General features: G+C 43.6%; 1 protein-coding gene and 1 pseudogene across 1 annotated transcript in view; one reads left to right on the forward strand and one right to left on the reverse strand.

The window, feature by feature from the left end:
• The window catches only part of LOC124606170 (sodium channel protein Nach-like), a 105,699-nt gene that overhangs the window by 7,658 nt on the left and 78,322 nt on the right, over positions 1-19,719 (forward strand). The window contains exons 2-4 of the mRNA XM_047138137.1: positions 2,333-2,533; positions 7,720-7,876; positions 8,805-8,935. Of these exons, the coding sequence (XP_046994093.1) occupies positions 2,333-2,533; positions 7,720-7,876; positions 8,805-8,935 (489 nt within the window). The remainder of the gene's footprint in view (positions 1-2,332; positions 2,534-7,719; positions 7,877-8,804; positions 8,936-19,719) is intronic.
• On the reverse strand, positions 5,273-5,390 carry LOC124607881 (annotated as a pseudogene).

The raw sequence follows: 19,719 nt of genomic DNA on the forward strand, positions 1-19,719 counted from the left end.
CACGAATATGATGTTTCTCATTATTTTATTACAACGGATCACACAGTTAACAACGGATTTTCCAGTGATTCTCAATTTGCTGGTGCTCAGAAACGGCATATATATGTGTAAGCTTGAAATGAATGCCAATATGTCGCCTCACAACTTTGTGCTGAAGGGAGATGGCGTGCATGTGACGTATGTGCGTTGTGCCATCGCATTAGTCAACGCTCAGACGCACGCTCAGAATATCTGACATGCTAGATATTGCTCTGCACGTTCGGAAAGGCCCCCGAACGTGGTATTCCACGCTATGACGTCAGAATCTCGGCACGCTCAACGCTCAACGTTCGGATGCACGATCCGTGTGCCGACGGCTTAACCCTGGGTTCGGTGTGGGGCGGCGGAGGGGTGAAGTGGACTGCGGTAGTCGTTGTGGATTTGTGGATCACTGCGGCTGCGGCAGGGAAGGAGCCTCTCCGTCGTTAAAAAATAGGTCCCCGGTTAACATACAATACAATACAGTACCTCAGTTGTTCTTGCGATTCTCTATTCCTCACTGAAAGACGGCCTGACACTTCGTTCTTCGTAATTCAGACATGTTTGACCAAGATGGAAGCGTCTATGCCCCCTGACTTGTGGATCATATTATGGTGCATTGCTGCTGTACGCTTCAGCATGGGCAATTATGACGCTCTTCGCCCCCCCCCCCCCTTTTTTAAAAACTCTGTGAAAAAAAAGACGACGCACCACTAAGGAATTATCCGAATGAGACAGTAATCTGTAAATCTGATCTACGTGTACAGGCAAATTAATAGTTACCGTTTCAGAAAAATTGGTATGTTTTATTCAAGAGAAAGAGCTTCACAAATTGAGCGAGTCAATAGCGCGTTGTCCACCTCTGGCCCTTATGCAAGCACTTATCGTGCTAAATTCTGTCCAAATGGCGAGTTATATCGTCAAAGTCCCGAGATGTTTGGAGGACATTGCCCACAATACTCCAAATGTCCTCAATGGGGAGGGACTCGGCGACCTTGCTCGCCAAGGTAGGGTTTGGCAAGCACGCAGGCAAGCAGTAGAAACTCTTGCCATGTACGGAGGGTATTATCTCGTTAAAATGTGTGCTGAGGATGGCTCGCCATGAAGGGCAATGAAACGGGGCATACAATATGGTCGACGTACGGCTGTGCTGTAAGGGTGCCGCGGATGACAACCAAACGGGTCCTGCTATGAAAGTGAATGGTATCCCTAGTCATCACTCCTGGTTGTCGGGCTGTATGGCTGGCGACAGTCAGGTTAGTATCCCACTGTTATCCGGGGCGTCTCCAGACACGTCTTCGACCTGGAATCTCATTGACTGGAGTAGAATTGCCTCCAGTGATGAACCCCGCTTCTAAATGAGCCCTGATGACCAGCAAAGACGTGTTTGGAGAGGCTCTGGATGGGATACCAACTTGATAGTCGCCTGCCACATAGCCCGACAACTGGAAGTGATGGTCTGCAAGACCTATCTGGCTAGCAAGTCGCCATATCTCTCCATAATTGAGAACGTTTAGAGCTGGGTCCACCAACCAGTTCGGGATTTTGACGATCTAACGGGCCAGTTGGACAGAATCTGGCACAATATCCCTGAGGAGGCCATGCAACAACTCTGTCAATCAATGCCAAGACAAATAACTGCTTGCATAAGGACCAGAAGTGGACCAAGGCGTTACTGACTTGTTCAGATTGTGAAGCACTCTCTTTTGAATAAATTATCCAACTTTTTTGAAATTGTAATAATTTGTTTTGCTGTACATCTACATCACACCTACAGATTCCTCCCCCCTCCCCGCCCCGTGATCATAGACCATGCCGTTAGTGGGGAGGCTTGCGTGCCTCAGCGATACGGATAGCCGTACCGTAGTTGCAACCACAACGGAGGGGTATCTGTTGAGAGGCCAGACAAACGTGTGGTTTCTGAATAGGGGCAGCAGCATTTTCAGTAGTTGCAGGGGCAACAGTCTGGATGATTGACTGATCTGGCCTTGTAACACTAACCAAAACGACCTTGCTGTGCTGGGCTGGTACTGCAAACGTCTGAAAGCAAGGGGAAACTACAGCTGTAATTTTTTCCGAGGGCGTGCAGCTTTACTGTATGAGTAGCATGGAGAGCTGCATCAAACCAGTCTCAGGACTGAAGACCACAATAACAACAACGACTAACTCATGTGATATCGCAGTTTAATGAAAATTTCGTACTTCTCTAAAAAGTGTTGCTGGGATAACAGTTGATTAAATTTTTTCGCGGCATATACTCACTATCACGTGGAACTGATATAAACCTTAACTGTCCGCTGTTTTCTGTTGTTAGTGCGCTGTGGGGCTTCAACATAGTGGTAGCGATTGCAGTCAGCGTACTGCTCACAATGAGCAGCTACAGACGGTTCCAGGAGCAGCCGACTGTTGTGTCGCTGGAGAAAGACTACCAGAACTGGCAAAATTTGTTTCCCGCAGTCACTGTCTGCTACAGAGACAGGCTCGACGAGAAAGCAGCAGCGCACTATATCTCACGGTAAGCTAGCTGATTTCGCATTACTGTAGTCTATTTGGTAGAGCATCAGTGCTCGCCAAACAGTAGAACAAACGGCATTGCCTCTTGGCTTGTTCATTCACCTGACATACTTCCATTGAACATTCCCGTAATTTCATTTATATACCCGCTCTTACCCTTCGTGTACTAGCCTTGAAAATAAATTCTCAATTTTACATTAGAATAATATAGGATATCTCTGCTTTAAAAAAAGCACTTTTTTAAATTCATTTTGTAAACACTAATAAAACGAAAAAAGTAATGCATATTTACTATATTTTTTACCGTTATAATTTCCTGATGGCGAGGTTTATATTGTTAGAAATAGTAGTCGCTGTAAAACGTATATGTTGATACTAATGGAAAGTGATATATGTAGCAGCAAGCGGCAACAGAAATGAAAAATCACACTTTGCTAGCACTTTTTTCTTACTGAGGCATCAGTACGTACATCCCCCCCCCCCCCCCAAAAAAAATGGTTTAAATGGCTCTGAGCACTATGGGACTTAACATCTGTGGTCATCAGTCCCCTAGAATTTAGAACTACTTGAACCTAACTAACCTAAGGACATCACACACATCCATGCCCGAGGCAGGATTCGAACCTGCTATCGTAGCGGTCACGCAGTTCCAGACTGAAGCGCCTAGAACCGCACGGCCACACCGGCCGGCACATCCCAAAAATGTCAGCATGAAAGCCGACAGGCCATAAAATAGTCTATTGTGATATGTTAAAATACGTATTAATATTTGAATTTTTTGAATGATTGCACTGTCCAGTCACGTTAATGTGACCACCTGTCAATAGCCTCAATAACGATCTTTAGCAGCGCGGGCCGCCGCGAGACACGCAGGAAGAGAGTCAATAAGGTTCTGAAGGTACCGACAGGGATGTTGAGCCATGCTGACACCAGTGCCATGGCGAGCTGCGTTAGGGTTCTCGGTTCAGGATACATGGAGCCAAGAGTCCGGTTGTGGTGGTCCCACAAATTCTCGATTGATTTTAAGTCTGGGGTGTTTGATGGTCAAAGGATACGGTGAAGTGATCCTGGTGCTCTTCAAACCATGCACATAGAATGCGAGCTGTGTGACACGTTAACATTGTTAAACACCACACACAGATTGGCATTTTATTATATGCAGAGAACATCCCACTGTCCCATTGGAATACAACAAGTTGCAGTGGAGTATGCCCGCTTCCAACGTTCTATAGCGTAGATCTTAAAGTTAGGGATAAACACAGGATGCATAAACTGATAGGCAGCCATTCATTTGAATGGGTGCCTATGGGTGTACAACAACATCTGGTCTGCCACATCTTATCTCCCTTAATGCAGTAAAGTATCTTGATTCCTACAGTACTGACTGGCCAGTCAGTAGAGTTATAAATATTATTATGGCAGTGTATGTAAGACATATGCGCAGTATATGCAAGGCATAACTGTGGTGTATACCACTGTAAGATGTTACTCCAACATGTATTATGTTATGCTTGTGTTATGCCTGTGTATATGCTGCAGTTACAACACACCAAGTGTGTGTGTGGTGTGTGTGTTGAAAGCGTTGACGAATAAAACCATTATAGGGCATATTTTATTTGTATATGTATATAAGTCATCAATTTACAACCGGCAATTGCAGTAATAGCCATTCGTTGTCCAACTATATCCTTCCTGATTGCTTGGCAGTCCAAATAAACTTCTGCTATAGCTCATACAATAGTGGGTCTTGAAACACCTCTATATCGCGGCCCAGCAGTTCCGTGAGCATTGGATGACGGGCTTTGGGTTGTGATTGGTTGCTGCTATGGCTGTGCTGCGACATAGTCAAACAGCAACAGGCATGACAGATCAGGCAGACAACCTGAGGCACTAGTATATCACGGAACACCTGTGTGTCCTCGTCTGTAACAATAACAACAAAAATCGAAATTTAAACGTTATTAATTTATCATAACAGGTCAGCATATCTGGAAAGACACATGTGTGGTAGCAGTATAACATTAGCTGCTGCCTTCACAAGTTGTGTTGGAGTGTCTGACGCATGCACACAAATCTGTGTTTTTGCTAATAATAACCATATTGTTAAAAAAAAAGAACTGACAGTGCTTAGTGATAGCCTTCTTCTTTCCTGTGGCTGGAGGCGCTTCATATTTGGTGGACGTACAGATTGTAAATGACAGTTCACACACGATCAACTATAAAAATTACAATTGCCCGAAGGGTGGGGGCCAAGATTGCACCCCATTGGCACGTAACTGGCAAACAGCACGATGACATCGACACTCTTACGTAACGCCAATGTCCACAGTGTATAAGAGCTAGGCAGAAGAAATTGTGGGAGTGTTGTCATTGGCTGAGCGCCGGATCCTGGCGTCAAGGATTCTGGGAAAAGCTGATGCGAATGTCATCAATTCCTGGAAAAGCTGAAGTCATCAATATTTCCGCTAGAAATCCCAATGACCATCTATTCACAGGATCTTACCATTTATATGGCATGCTAAAAAAGTAAAACTCCTCCCGAACAGGCCATGAAGACCCAAAAGTACTGACCGGCCGCCGTGTCATCCTCAGCCCATAGGCGTCACTGGATGCGGATATGGAGGGGCATGTAGTCAGCACACCGCTCACCCGGCTATACGTCAGTTTCCGAGACCGGAGCAGCTACTTCTCAATAAAGTAGCTCTTCAGTTTGTCTCACAAGGGCTGAGTGCGCCCCGCTTGCCAACAGCACTCGGCAGACCGGATGGTCACCCATCCAGGTGCTAGTTCAGCCCGACAGCGCTTAACATCGGTGATCTGACGGGAACCGGTGTTTCCACTGTGGCAAGGCCGTTGGCTTTTGTGGCATGCTGCGACAGTTTAAACGAGTTCTACAGCAACCAGGAGGTCGATAAAAGATTACTGATTAGTCGGAGAAACCGTTCGTCACCTTTGTTGCTCAGTAGTTGCAACAATCAGATGATCTGGAATTACCATGCCAACCCGTAACTACGATGATATCTGGAGCACTTACGCCTCCGTGACGCCGCCTAGGTAATCTGCCACGTTCTACTGCCATGTGCCATGACTAGATAGTATCTCTCTTGCCCGCCATCAATTACATATTTTATATCTTCGTTTGATAGACATCCTCTGATTTTTCTGGATTGACTGGGTATTGTGTCCTGGTCCAATAACTATAAGGTGTGCCCAAACGAAAAGCAGACTGCAGCTTATGTAAAGAAATTTTAATAAGAATACTATAATTACAGATCTAGTGGAACAGTAGAACTATACATAACTGGCATTGATTTTATACACCGATCCCTGTGCCTAGGAAGGGAATGGATAGCTTCAGTGTAGAAACTCTTGTATCCTTGATAGGTCTAGTTTTGCACAGTGGCCTGCACTTCCTTCTCACATGTGAACCTCTGACCTTTCAGGTATCGTTTTAATGGGACGAAGATATGTAAGTCACGTGGAAAGACACTGAAGCTGTAAGAAGTATGTTCCAGGACCTCCCATAGAAATTTTTGAAGGAACACGAGGGAGTTTTTGGCTACATGTTACCTAGAAAGTTCTGGAGAAGCGCTATCCAATTCGTGAACTTGCCCCTGTGCTTGTTCTTGATGGCCTCTGTGCCTAACTGCGTGTTGCGATACTGTTCAGCGTTAACTGTTGCTCTCTGTGGTAGCCAGTCGATGAGTAGAGATCCTTCTTCATCGAAAAAGAAACTGAGCATCACTTTTCCAGCCTTCGGTGTAGAGTGGGCTTTTTTTCGACGAGGTGAGATGGGATGCTGCCACTCCATGTTCATCTGACTGGAGGCAATGGGGAGTGGTGATACCGCGTTTTATTACGTGCCATGATCTGAGCGATGTAATCTGTTCCTTGTTTCGCGTATCTCAACGGATGGGTCAAGCAAACACCCACTCTCGCCACTTTCTGACTCCCTGAAAAGTGCCTGGAGACTCGCTGTACAGAAAACTTTGCCATGACAAAGCTTATCCTTTGCTTATCGACAGTTTAACAGCAGTATCACATGTAGTGACACGATGATTCGTTCGTATGAGCTCCTTCCAGCCGAAATCATGGCACTCGTGGCAACAACGTGCGCGTGCTCAGTGCGTGGCATGTCCTTGATGTTCACGCATCCCGCTTCGTAATGCTACAACACCAGAATATTGTGCACCGTGTGAGGCACTGCTCTCTGTACGTCTCTTCCATTCTGCGATAAATTTGTGAACCATCCTCCCCTTTTGTGCGAAGAAATTGGATATCTGCTCTTTCTACAGATCGAGAGAAATCTGCTATGCAACAAGATGCTGAAACATCTAACCAGAAGTGAGGAAATTGCTGCAAAGCCGTTAACTCCACTTGCTGGGAATAGCCACCACGTCATCTCTCGACAAACCCCATGCACCCATTGGGAGTATGTACAACGTCACCGCCGGCCGCGGTGGTCTAGCGGTTCTAGGCGCTCAGTCCGGAACCGCGCGACTGCTACGGTCGCAGGTTCGAATCCTGCCTCCGGCATGGATGTGTGTGATGTCCTTAGGTTAGTTAGGTTTAAGTAGTTCTAAGTTCTAGGGGACTAATGACCACAGATGTTAAGTCCCATAGTGCTCAGAACCATTTGAACCATTTATAACGTCACCACAGCGAGGACCTCCTTTTCATTTGGGCGATCTTATATGCAATATTCGGGCACGTTTGCTATGTATTCCAGAGCCGTTTCATCTTTTTTAATCATATGAGCTTCATTAGCTGTGTATTATGTTGGTCTGTAAGTTCTTAGGTTTTTGTTTTGCGTTTTGGTATTCCGGTGGCTATCTGTTTATTTATCGATTCTCATTTTATATTTACCCATATTCAACCCAGCACGACCCCGATGCCGGTGCGTAAGCACCGACATTTAGGCGAGGGGATTAGTGTGGCCTTCGAACGGAAACTTTTTGGTCGCCCCTTATACCTACAGCATTGAGAATAAACCCGAAGCGATGTAATTTTGTATGTGTTGGTTTAGATTCAAAATGACGGTAGTGTTTGATGGGCTGTTCCAGTGTTCCCAGTATGTTATTGTTTCTTTATTCACAAATAGTGAAATTCTGTGTTATAGATCTTGTTATATTTAACTTCGATGCTTAACAATTTCCCCCCTAATAACTGTATCTGTTCATTTGACAGGAAGTGGGCCTATGCGACTGATAAGCAGAATTATTATATGAACTTCCTCGCAGACGTAGTGAATATTTCGCTGTTAAATCTCGCAGCATTTATGAAGTACCAGGAAGACCGCACGCTCTATGGCATTGCCGACGAAATGAAGAGTATCGCCGCAGAAGTGAGTTGACTTACAAGCGGCAGTCAAATGAAAAGGCACATGGAAAAAAAGTAAATAAACAGTTTATTATTTCAAAAGTCATCGTCACAACTGTTAATAAATTTAGCTCACTGTGAGACTCGATGGGCAACGCCTTAATGGAAAAATGTTTGCGATTGCCTGCGGAAACATGATTGCAACCTGTGGGTGCAACTCTTAGTCTGAAGCAAATCGACGGCTACGAATGTCTCTTTTCAGGGCTCCAAAAATGTGGAAATTGGATAGGGAGAGATTGGGACTGTACGGAGAAAGTGTAAGGGCGTCCCGGTGAAATTTGCGCACCGTAGTCAAAACAAACTTAGAAACGCGAGGGCAGCCATCGTCCTGCAACAGAAAAGGGCGTTTGAACTTAATGGTGCGCTTCACTTAACGCTCAGCGGTACGTGCGAGCTTTGCAAAACTGAAGCGCAACATTAAGTTGGAACGCCCCGGAATGTTGACAGACGTTATCATTCTCTTGCATGATAGTGCCCCTCCACCTTTCCCACGATTATTTCGCCTACGGTGCAGAAGTTCCGCTGGGATGCTCTTACACGTCTTCCATACAGTGGCCATTAATCCGCACGCTATTTTCATATTTCTGGAGCCAGAGAAAAGACATTCGTTGTCATCGATTTGCTTCAGACTAAGAGTTGCACCCATAGGTTGCAATCACGTTGCCTCAGGCAATCGCAAACTTTTTCCATTAAGGTACTGACCATCGTGTTTCACAATGGGATGAATGTATTGACAGTTATGGCGATTTCTTTTGAAATAATGAGCAGTTTACTTACCTTTTTTCATTTGTCTCATGTCATTTGACTGTCCGCTATATATGGCTTGTGTCCATCATCATAATATTATCGTTAGCAAATTATTAGTGTATAAAATAGATTTTGTTTGTTAACAGACACACATACGCTACAAACCTTCCAAACAGTTCCGCTCCCTCCTCACGGATAAGGAATTTGAAAGTGTTTTCACAGAATTTGGCTTATGTTTCTCGCTAGCATCTTCAATTGCTGTGGCTTTGGAACCAATGTAAGTAACCAATTAATTAGTCCATTATTCGACATTTAAAAAGTAAGCTTCTCACATGTTAGTAATTGATCCCAACGACGTATTTATGGTATCTACTCACACAAAACAACGCTTCAAATGACGTTTTGCTAAGCCTGTTTATATTCTAAGTATCCAGTAAAGAAAAGAATATAGGCACAAACAGTTTCTAATCGTGGTGTTATGTCTGTGTCTTAGTCAGCGCAACTGCAGTTTGCATATTACTACTATAAGCTAGTTTTACTAGTACTTATTCTAAGAGTTACATTATTTCATCTGTAAGATAATCATTGTCTAGCAATGTAGCGAATTAAGTGCGTGTAATAACTTCGAATACTTGAACAATAGCGTTGATCGCTGTGAGTAGGGTGACAGACAGCACAAGGGGCGTTTGTTAGTTTGGGTTGGCTACATCAAGGGCAAGTATACATTCAGGAGTAAATCTATTTTTCTCTTTTGATTGACAGGTCCTTAACCTATTGTTCTCCTAAGACGATTATGACCCCTTGGGATAATCTCTTCTTCTGAGAAATCTCCCCACCACTCCTCCCTCTCCTCCGCCCAACCCACAGGAAACCTCTGATCCTCACCCCTCCCCCTCGCCGATACAGGTACACTTTCAGGTCTAAGTTATTTGAATAGCCCCCTCCCGCTCTATCAGTTTGATTGACTAATTAATTAAATTGATAAATTAATTCACCCCTCCCCCTCTGGCGAATCCTCATCCCTCCACTTCCCTCTCCTCAGCCCTCCCACCCCACCCAGAATTTAGTGGCTCTCTGCCGGAGAGGGAGGATCTCATGATAGGGAATTCAAACACATAGCAGATGGTATCTTGTTCATCTATAAAAAAATTCATTTTGTGGGAGCTAGATCTTTTTTGTTCATCATTCTTTACTGTTTGGGAAGATGCAGGTCTTGTAAAATACATCGAAAAGAAATAATTAAATCGATCGCTTTTTTTTATTCTAATCGAACAAAGAATACCATCATGAAACAGTCATCACATGTAATTACGCTGTTAAAAATCTTTCAGTCGTGAAGCACAGACTGTCCACCGTCAGCCATTCACTGGCACGCTCAGAGCACAGGCTCGCACCACCGCTCATGCAGGCTGCTCAGGTGTCCACAAAGCGATGCGTCCGTCAGCGGCCGTGACACATGCCGGTGTCCAAGAGGTGTTCGCTTGGGCGCCACGATGGGGTCATTTGGTAGGAAGTCCAACATGTTCAAATTTCGGTTTAGTTGCATGCTATGTCCTTAAACAATTTGCGGGGGAAGTTGGAGAGATGCGTGCTCGCAATACAAGTCTTGGAAACAATAGATTGAGCAACCAGGAATCTGACATCATGACTGGGTTTTAAAGCACTATAGAATCCTAAATTGATCCTTTCTGCTACATTAGGAAGTAGGAGGAAAGGTCTACCATGTGATGAAATAGTAACAACATAAACAAATACCTCTGCAAGACAGTGTTCACTGCAATGTACCGAGAAGCGCTAGACACGACACACTTAAACCACGATCCAGTCACTAACAGTAGATGTCAAGGCTAGATGCCTGAGATCGCTGAAACACTCTCACATCCCGCGCACTCACCTCCTGAGTTCCACACGCGGTGTGCTGCCAGAGCCAATGCTCACAGGTCAGTGAAAACTACTGCTGCAATCGCAGCCGCAGTCATAGACGCACGCGTATGCCAGAGTGCGCCCCCCTCGGCCATTGAGGGCATCCAGGGATGATTGGAGTGGTAGGAACTCGGACGTTATCAATACGGCCAGTGCAAACACCTATTATTTTCGATCTTCTCTTACGCACCACATACACATCTGCTTCTGTTACTCCACCCAGCGGACTGGTCACATCGCCAGCCCTCGCTGCCAAGCGCAAGATCAGACAAGTTGGCACGTTCTTTGTACCCATCACAGGTTGAGATAATCCACTGCTTCTGGTTCCCAACTCCTCGTGACCACTGCTGCAGCCAGCAACAGTGCACTGCGAAACAAGCAGTTGCAGCTTGGATGTGTACATAAGTTCTAACTAATTCCACTCCGACATTGAACCCCCAGTTTAAAAATCCACTTTACCCAACCTGAGGCAGCGTTGTTGTTGACCACACACCTCGAATTTCTCACATGAGATAGTAGATTTCCCCCTTTTATACAAATCATTTTCTAATACAGAGGAAATCGAGGCATACACGCTTTTCACATTGCTGAAGTATCGTTACTTGTCAAAATTATGTGACAGTATGCAATAGGCCACATTCTCTCTAAATATTTTCTAATCAGGTAATTGCTAAGATCTACCACTGTCACAGGACGCCTCCTACTTTCGAATTCTCTCTTAAGGGGGGTAGGACGTCAAACGGGCCGACTTGGAGCAGGAGAGGCACCACAGGACATTTTAATTTCCACTGTCTATACTTTTACAAATAAATTGATAAAACTTTGTCAGCATGACCAGGAAGGATTCAGGATTCACGCTCATAGCAGTGGAAGTTCAAAAACATAACAAAATAATTTTTTTTACATGTGAAATTTCATCATTTTTTCCGCTTACTATTGGCTGCATTTGTTGCTATAGGTACATTTTTCTTCACAAGTAAAAGAGATTCTTTGATGAATTTTGCACAGCATACAAATCATACTTACAGGTGTATGAAACTCTAGAATTACCCAAATCTATTAAAAACTGTGATAAAAATTGAGATAATTAACTACAAAATTTGATTTTTTCCAAACATAAAGTTTAAAACGTAACAGCTCATTCATTTTTTCATAAATTAAATAGATTCTAGAGTTTCATACACCTGTAAGTATGCTGTGCAAAATTCATCGAACAGTCTCTCTTACTTATGAAGAAAAGTGTACCAATAGCAACAAATGCAGCCAATAGTAAGCGGAAAAAATGATGAAATTTCACATGTAAAAAAATTATTTTGTTATGTTTTTGAACTTCCACTGCTATGAGTGTGATTCCTGAATTCTTCCTGGTCATGCTGACAAAGTTTTATGAATTTATTTGTAAAAGTATAGACAGTGTAAATGTCCTGTGGTGCCTCTCCTGCTCCAAGTCGGTCCGTTTGACGTCCTACCCCCCTTAAGGCAACCAATTGCCTCTCCACATTGGAGATGTGTACACAGAAGTTGTAAATATCAGGTTTTTACTACATATCACATTATAAATTCGTTAATGCATCAGATTTTATTACGATGGTTAACTCTTCCTGTGTAGGCGGAAGACTGAAATACCCTTAAAAGGTATCACCACAGCATAAAAAAACGCCTGTCAAGAATTATTTCCGTGGTGCCCTAGACACCGCTTCCACTCACCAGGCAGCATGTTACTGATATCAAATTGACAGGCTAATAAATGAAATTGATCATGAGAGTCTCTTTGCAAGGCGAGTAATCTTTCTTTCTCAGTAGTCAGATTACACTCACCAGGTAGTTCACATGGGAATCCCTCAAAAGAAGATGATGTTCTTCTCGAGGAATGCTATTGAGAACCAACATTTGAAGCTGACCCCAGAAGGATTCTACCATCGGCAACATACATTTCGCATAAGGCCACGCTATTAAAAACATGTTCACAACGACTATGTTACCATCACCCTGCATAAAAAGCGGTCTTGATTCTACTGGCACACATAACAGTCACTAATAGTGTTACGCTTTCTGGTAGAAATGCTGACTGCGATTTGGAATCAAGTTTTACATTCAACCACATACTTGCATTGGATCCTATGGAGATGTCTTTAATGATTGCAGCCACTGGTGAGTCATATTCGTGCCACGCTCAAATCTCAAAACGAGTAATCTTTTTATGAACCTATCTGCAACAGTAAAACTCTAATGTGGTTTTTTTAGACAGTCCCTTTGTATCTTCTAACTGTTGCTCAGTCTCTGCCCAGTCATCTCTGCAGCTTCGTCCATGTTATAGACCCAGTTTAAGTCAGGACTGAGCAGAAGTCAGAGAGAGCTATATCTACCACCTTCTGTATCCTGTGGATAAACTGGGTGAACCGTGTTAGTGCGACAGGACCGTCTTTTTTGACTGCTTGGTGGAAATGGGAACGTGTTGTCATAGTTCTACCAACTGTGTTCGATGTGTAAGAGCAGGACCAAACGAACCTTTGAAATGATAATTAAATCAAGACGCTACACTGCCGACAGTCGTTGATATACATCAATGAGGACAGTTGAAAATGTGTTCCCCGACCGAGATTCGAACTCGGGATCTCCTGCTTACATAGCCGATGCTCTATGCATCTGAGCCACCAAGGACACAGAGGATAGTGCGACTGCAGGGACTTATCCCTTGCACGCTCCCAGTGAGACCCACATTCCCAACTTAATGTCCACACACTACATTCGTAGTGCCCCTGCCCATTACACTCATTACTCGCGGCAGACAATCTTACCGTGTCCCGTAAGAGTTCAGGCAATACGTGCGCATCCACACAGAAGAAGGAGGTCAATGGCTGGTTAGACTTAACCATATGAAGATGGTATCTGATCTTTCAGACATGTCTTTCTCTTGCAACACGAGGTAGTAGTAGAAAAAGACAGTACAAGCAGTTTTGTGAACTGGAAGAAGGATGAGGATTTTGCTACTGCATTATGGTGTGTATCCAAGCTACATACAGGTACTGCAGCCATAGGGACATCTGCGTCCCTCAGGGTGCATTCACATTTGACAACCAAACATTCTCACTATTATCGTTATTTTGTACAATCCAACAAAAAAAGCCTATGAACTATGAAACTCTGCTAACATCACCCATTAGCGACATCGATAAGATATTACCACAGCCCTCTCTTCTGATATATATGTCAAAAACAAATACTGTCTGTGTGGTGTCACTGAGCATATGTGGCGATCCTATTAAATATACAAATACTGGTTCACTAAAGCAGGTGGCTGGAGATCGAAGTCTCTTCCACAGATCAGAGTAAAGGTTCATCACCTGTACTGTAGGAGGACAATATCCCACAGACTATTAGTCGCAAGAGAGGATCCCTGTTTTGTTGTTTGACACATTGTTTTTTCTGTTGCTGGAACACATCCAAGCAGTGTATTACCACAGCTTCATACACCTCCATATATTTTGCTTTTTCCACAACCACTCTGGTGTCTGTATCAGGTTCTAAACTGACATTAACACGTTTCAGTCCATTGGCTCATGTTTCTACTGTTCCTGCAACACACATACAGAATGACTGAAATAAAATACAGTCAAAACATATGTAAACTGGAACAGTTTTGTGGTATTGTAGAAAATCAAATACGCACATTAATAACACAGTATTTCAAAAACTAGGAAGCGCGTTATAAGAGATGAGACAGAAGTTGTAGCTTGTAAACTTATGAAGAGCATTCAAATTAAAATCCATTCTCACTACGACGGGACCTTAGAAGTAGAGGGGCGAAAAGAGTATAAGCACACATTGAGGGTAGGCTACTTCAAGGACACACATTCCTTTCTCTTTCGATTGACAGGTCCTCAACCTATTGTTCTGCTGCAAACATTATGACCTCCTGGGGATAATCCATCATTTGGGTCGACAGGTCTTTAACCTATTATTTGGTTGTTTTCCAAGAAACACCCACCCCTCTGACTCCCCCTCCTCCTCCCCCATCCTCTCCTCCTCCCACCCCACCCCTCAGGGAACACAACTCGTCAACACAAGCACACTTTTGATATCATTTCATTGACTAATTATTGAAATCGATCAAATAATTAACTGCTCCCCCTCTGGGAAACCCACAGCCTTGCCCCTTCCCACCCCCACATGCAAAATGGCGGCAAAAAGACTTGGTTGATCGGTCATTTGGTCGAAAATCGTTTGCAGTGTTGTAAATCAATTTAGATAATGCGTGGAATATTGTTTACTTAAACAATTTATAGGATTCAAGACAGTGTATGGAATACAGTTTATTTATTTTTTTACGAAATTTGCTGCGAAATCGATTGCAGTGTATGGAATATTATTTAAACAATATAGACAATGTGTAGAATAATGTTCATTTAAACAATTTATGGGACACAAGGCGGTTTATGGAATATAGATTAATTTAAAGAATATGTGTGGATATCGATTGCAGTATCGAATATTTAAACAAATGCAGCACTCTTCTGTTCTTTTTGTGCATGGAAATGCTGAACAGGCTTACTTTATATTTGCTGCTGGAGTCAGTGATGTTAGACTCTTATCTTTTATTTCCCTCATTTCTCGAAGCACACTGGTGTCTAAGCACAGACAGGAAAATCTGAAAAATTACATATCTAAAAGTTCATGACGTACATAGAATCCCATTGCCACTTTCTGCAGATGGACAAATTACTAGAACCTCAGCAGCAAACTATTTTGTACAGATCGACAAAAATACAGTAGTCATGTTGCACTGACAGTTACACGCTGCGAAATTGGTTACATATCATGAATAGAAAGAAATACAGTGTAGTAACCACCGTTTGGAGCCTCCCATGCATGTGTCTATCGTCAGGGCAACACCGCGAAACTCAAAACCTCCCAATGTCCAAATTACAGCTCACATTACTAACTGACCACAGACAGCATATCGACCTCCTTTGATCTCGCGGCCCCCAAACAAAGAATCAAGTTGTGGCATTTTGTTGGTCAGGGAATTCCAGTCTCGCTTCCTGTCTCCGCCTTTCTCAAGAGGACATTCCATGCTTGTGTGTGTGAACCAAAATCCCGAAACAAGCAGACAGAGGTTTTCATCTTTCCTCATAACACAGTGTTCCTATTTGCTAATGCTGGAGGCAAAGGGAGAGCTGATGCAATTTCGTATCAAAAATAGAGTGAAATAATCCATTTGTACTAGCCTCTCAAATTAATTGTTTAACAATTTACAGGACTCAAATAAATAGTTCAAATCACTCACCTCCGCCTTACAATGATTCTTCTTCGTAGTGAAACTTATTTTCAGTGTTTGAGTATTACACACAAACATTATGCAAATCAAGTAATGAAATTTCCATCCAAATAGATCGTTGCACTAAATATATCTGAGGCTTTATATGCACCAAGCCGCGCGGGATTAGCCGAGCGGTCTCAGGCGCTGCGGTCATGGACTGTGAGGCTGGTCCCGGCGGAGGTTTGAATCCTCTCTCGGGCATGGGTTTGTGTGTTTGTCCTTAGGATAATTTAGGTTAAGTAGTGTGTAAGCTTAGGGACTAATGACCTTAGCAGTTAAGTCACATAAGATATCACACAGATTTGAACATTTTTATATGCACCAACGTCTAAGAGCACAAACACCCACATCCACCACAATTTTCCACTAAACATACCTGGTGAAAAGAAATCCTACAGATCACTCAAACTACCGGTCGCGAGGGGGGTGCCATTCGCCGTTTACAGGGCATCATCCATCTGCACCGGTCGGGGAGAGAGAAACACCCACATAGGCCATTCCTGCCCATACCAAATGCATGTGTACACGCAATACAACTATCGGGAACAATAAACTGATAAGTCGGGAATTTGAGGTCACGATTGGGTTCTTAAAAGTATTATAAGATTCCTAAATTGGTTCCCTCTGCTACATTCGGAAGGAGGAGGAGGAGGTAGGTTAGAGTAGTGGTTCTCAAAATGTGCGCCAGGGCGCACTGGTGCGCCGTAGAACATTTACGGGGGCGCCCTATAATATTTTAGGAAAACATATGGCCAAATATAAAAGAACTTATACTGTAGCTACTCAATTTTATCCATTTCACGACACGTATAATACGGAGCGATTCCTTAAAATTTGTCGAATATTTCAGTTTGGTAAAGGAAATAAGGTGGCTTACTCTCCTTGTAGAGTCAACAGTATTCGGAACGTTTCATGGCGACTGTCTTCTCTCTTCCATTGCTGCTAATCTTAGCTACCTATCGGCGACGGCTGTATGGGATCTGGGCAAGGTTATTTCAAAATAATGAGCGATGATAAAGCCATTGCTAACCCATCGAGGTTATTCCTTATACAACCGAGAAGTGTAAGGAATTCTAATAAACTTGTAATTCGCAGTGGGGTAAGATAAATAATTATTCGAGTAGCAGAATGCTGCGGTCCAGAGAAACAGAATGGTCACAAACTTGTCCCATTGCTACGATCAAAACATATGCAGTAGTGGGAGTGATTAATTTGTTTCGTAATGAATGTATATCTAGTTATAAATGTAACGCTTTATCCATGGTAAAGTTTCGTATGGCAAACACAGACACTTATTTGATATGTTGTAAAGAACTTGCAGTCCAAGATTCCAAACATAGTCCGTAAGTTTCTTACAACATAATGCTTCGTGGTCATTCATAATTAAAAAATGCCTCAAATGTCATTTTCTTCAACTCCCTGCACTAGAACTGCATTACAACACCCTTACTTTAATTCCACAATTTTTGATAGAAATAATGCGTTTTTAGCGAACCATTTTTACTTCTGTGTGTAAAATATAACTATCTTAGTCGCTGGTCAGTACCAGGCGCACAGGCATCCGTGGATGACCAGCCCCGGTCGTGAAATTTTCCTAACCATCCCCCCTCTCACCACCCTTCGCCCTGTGGGCGCCGTGCAAGTTATTTCAGCGCACCTCGTTCGGAGCCTTCTTTCCGTAACCATACGGTGCGACACTTGTGTCGCTCTTAAAGTTTGTAAGTAAACATTGAGTTAATCCACAGTGTTTTCAAGCTTTAATGGATTTTTGGTCAGATCCAAACGTTCAGAATCAGAAGACAACGGCGAAAAAATATATGACGACTGACGGATTTTTCCGACGGGAGCTCTTACTGACATTATCTGATCGTATCGTGCTTTTGTTTCGCATTTTATTTACCTGTAGACGTTTTTCTTTTATGATGGTAGCCTTGCTGAAATTCAGCCTTGTGCGCTATGCATGTGATCAAAACTTGTCCACAGAACTCGGAAGGTTTCGTGCCGTTCCCAATGATTGCTAATCTATTCCATCTAACTCCGAGTGACGCTGCAACACCACGTAGGAAGTGAATTGCATATTATTATTGCTGGCCATTACGACCTACTTAGGTATTGCGACAGTGTATCAAAAAATTATTAATACATGTGCAACCAGTCACTTTTCAATATTACACACATCAAAAAAGTTTTGCATCACCTCTGTTCGGAGAGTTCCGGAACTTGTACAGGAAATTGGAATAGAGTTCAACATAAACATTATTTCCACCCTTTTCACTGCTCATGAAAATCACATATAGCATGTTGAACCACCATACAGAGAGACCTTCAGAGGTGGTGGTCCAGATTGCTGTACATACCGGTGCCTCTAATAATCGCTAGCACTTCCTCTTGCATTGCTGCATGCCTGTATTCGTCGTGGCATACTATCCACAAGTTCATCAAGGCACTGTTATCCAGATTGTCCCACACCTCAACGGAGTTTCGGCGTAGATCCCTCAGAGTGGTTGGTGGGTCACGTCGTCCATAAACAGCCCTTTGCAATCTATCCCAGGCATGGTCGACAGGGTTCATGTCTGGCAACTTTAGTCGAGCGATGTCGTTATCCTGAAGGAAGTCACTCTCAAGATGTGCACGATGGGGGTGCCAATTTTCGTCCGTGAAGACGACTGCCTTGACAATATTCTGCGATGTGGTTGCATTATCGGTCGGAGAATGACATTCACGTATGGTACAGCCGTTACGACGCCTTCCATGACCACCGGCGACGTAGTTCGGTCCCACATAATGCCACCCCAAAAAGAGCAGCGAACCTTCACCTTCCTGCACTCGTTGGACAGTGTGTCTAAGGCGTTCAGCCTGACCGGATTGCCCCAAACACGTCTCTGAAGATTGTCTGGCTGAAGGCATACGCGACACTCATCGGTGAAGAGAACGTGATGCAAATCCTGAGCGGACCATTCGGCATTTTCTGGGCCCATCTGTATCGCGCTGCTTGGTGTCGTCGTTGCAAAGATGGACCTTGCCATGGACGTCGGGAGTGAAGTTGCGCATCATGCAGCCTATTGTGCACAGTTTGAGTCGTAACACGACGTCCTGTGGCTACACGAAAAGCATTATTCCGCATGGCGGCGTTGCTGTCAGGGTTCCTCCGAGCCATAATCCGTAGGTAGCGGTCATCCACTGCAGTAGTAGCCCTTGAGCGGCCTGAGCGAGGCAAGTCATCTACAGTTCCTGTCTCTCTGTATCTCCTCCCTGTACGAAAACCATCGTTTTCGTTCATTCCGAGACGCCTGGACACTTTCCTTGTTGAGAAGCCTTCCTGGCACAAAGTAAGACTGCTTACGCGATCGAACCGCGGTATTGACCGTCTAGGCATGGTTGAAATGCAGACAACACGAGCTCCTTCCTAGTGGAATGACTGGAACTGATCGGCTGTCGGAGCCCCTCCATCTTATGGGCGCTGCTCATGCATGGTTGTTTACATCTTTAGGCAGGTTTTGTGATATATCTGAACAGTCAAATGGACTGTGTCTGTGATACAATATCCATAGTCATGAATGGATTTCGAATCGAATCGTAATGTTTAGTGTTGAGTGATGGAAATATGAACTCAGTTCCTCTTCTAAACTTATTAAATGATCTAGTACTATTCGAAGTATTTAATTTATACATGTGCTCCTTACCGACGGGAACATTTCCAAGTTACCTTGAACAGCTTTTCTTCTCTGTATTTGTAGTTTTCTGTGAAACGCTTTAATTTTGCCAGTGTATGTGAGGATATTTTCTTCTTGCTCTTGCATGCTAGATTGCAAAATATT

Source organism: Schistocerca americana, chromosome 3, assembly GCF_021461395.2.
Source record: "Schistocerca americana isolate TAMUIC-IGC-003095 chromosome 3, iqSchAmer2.1, whole genome shotgun sequence".
In the NCBI taxonomy this organism is placed as follows: domain Eukaryota; kingdom Metazoa; phylum Arthropoda; class Insecta; order Orthoptera; family Acrididae; genus Schistocerca; species Schistocerca americana.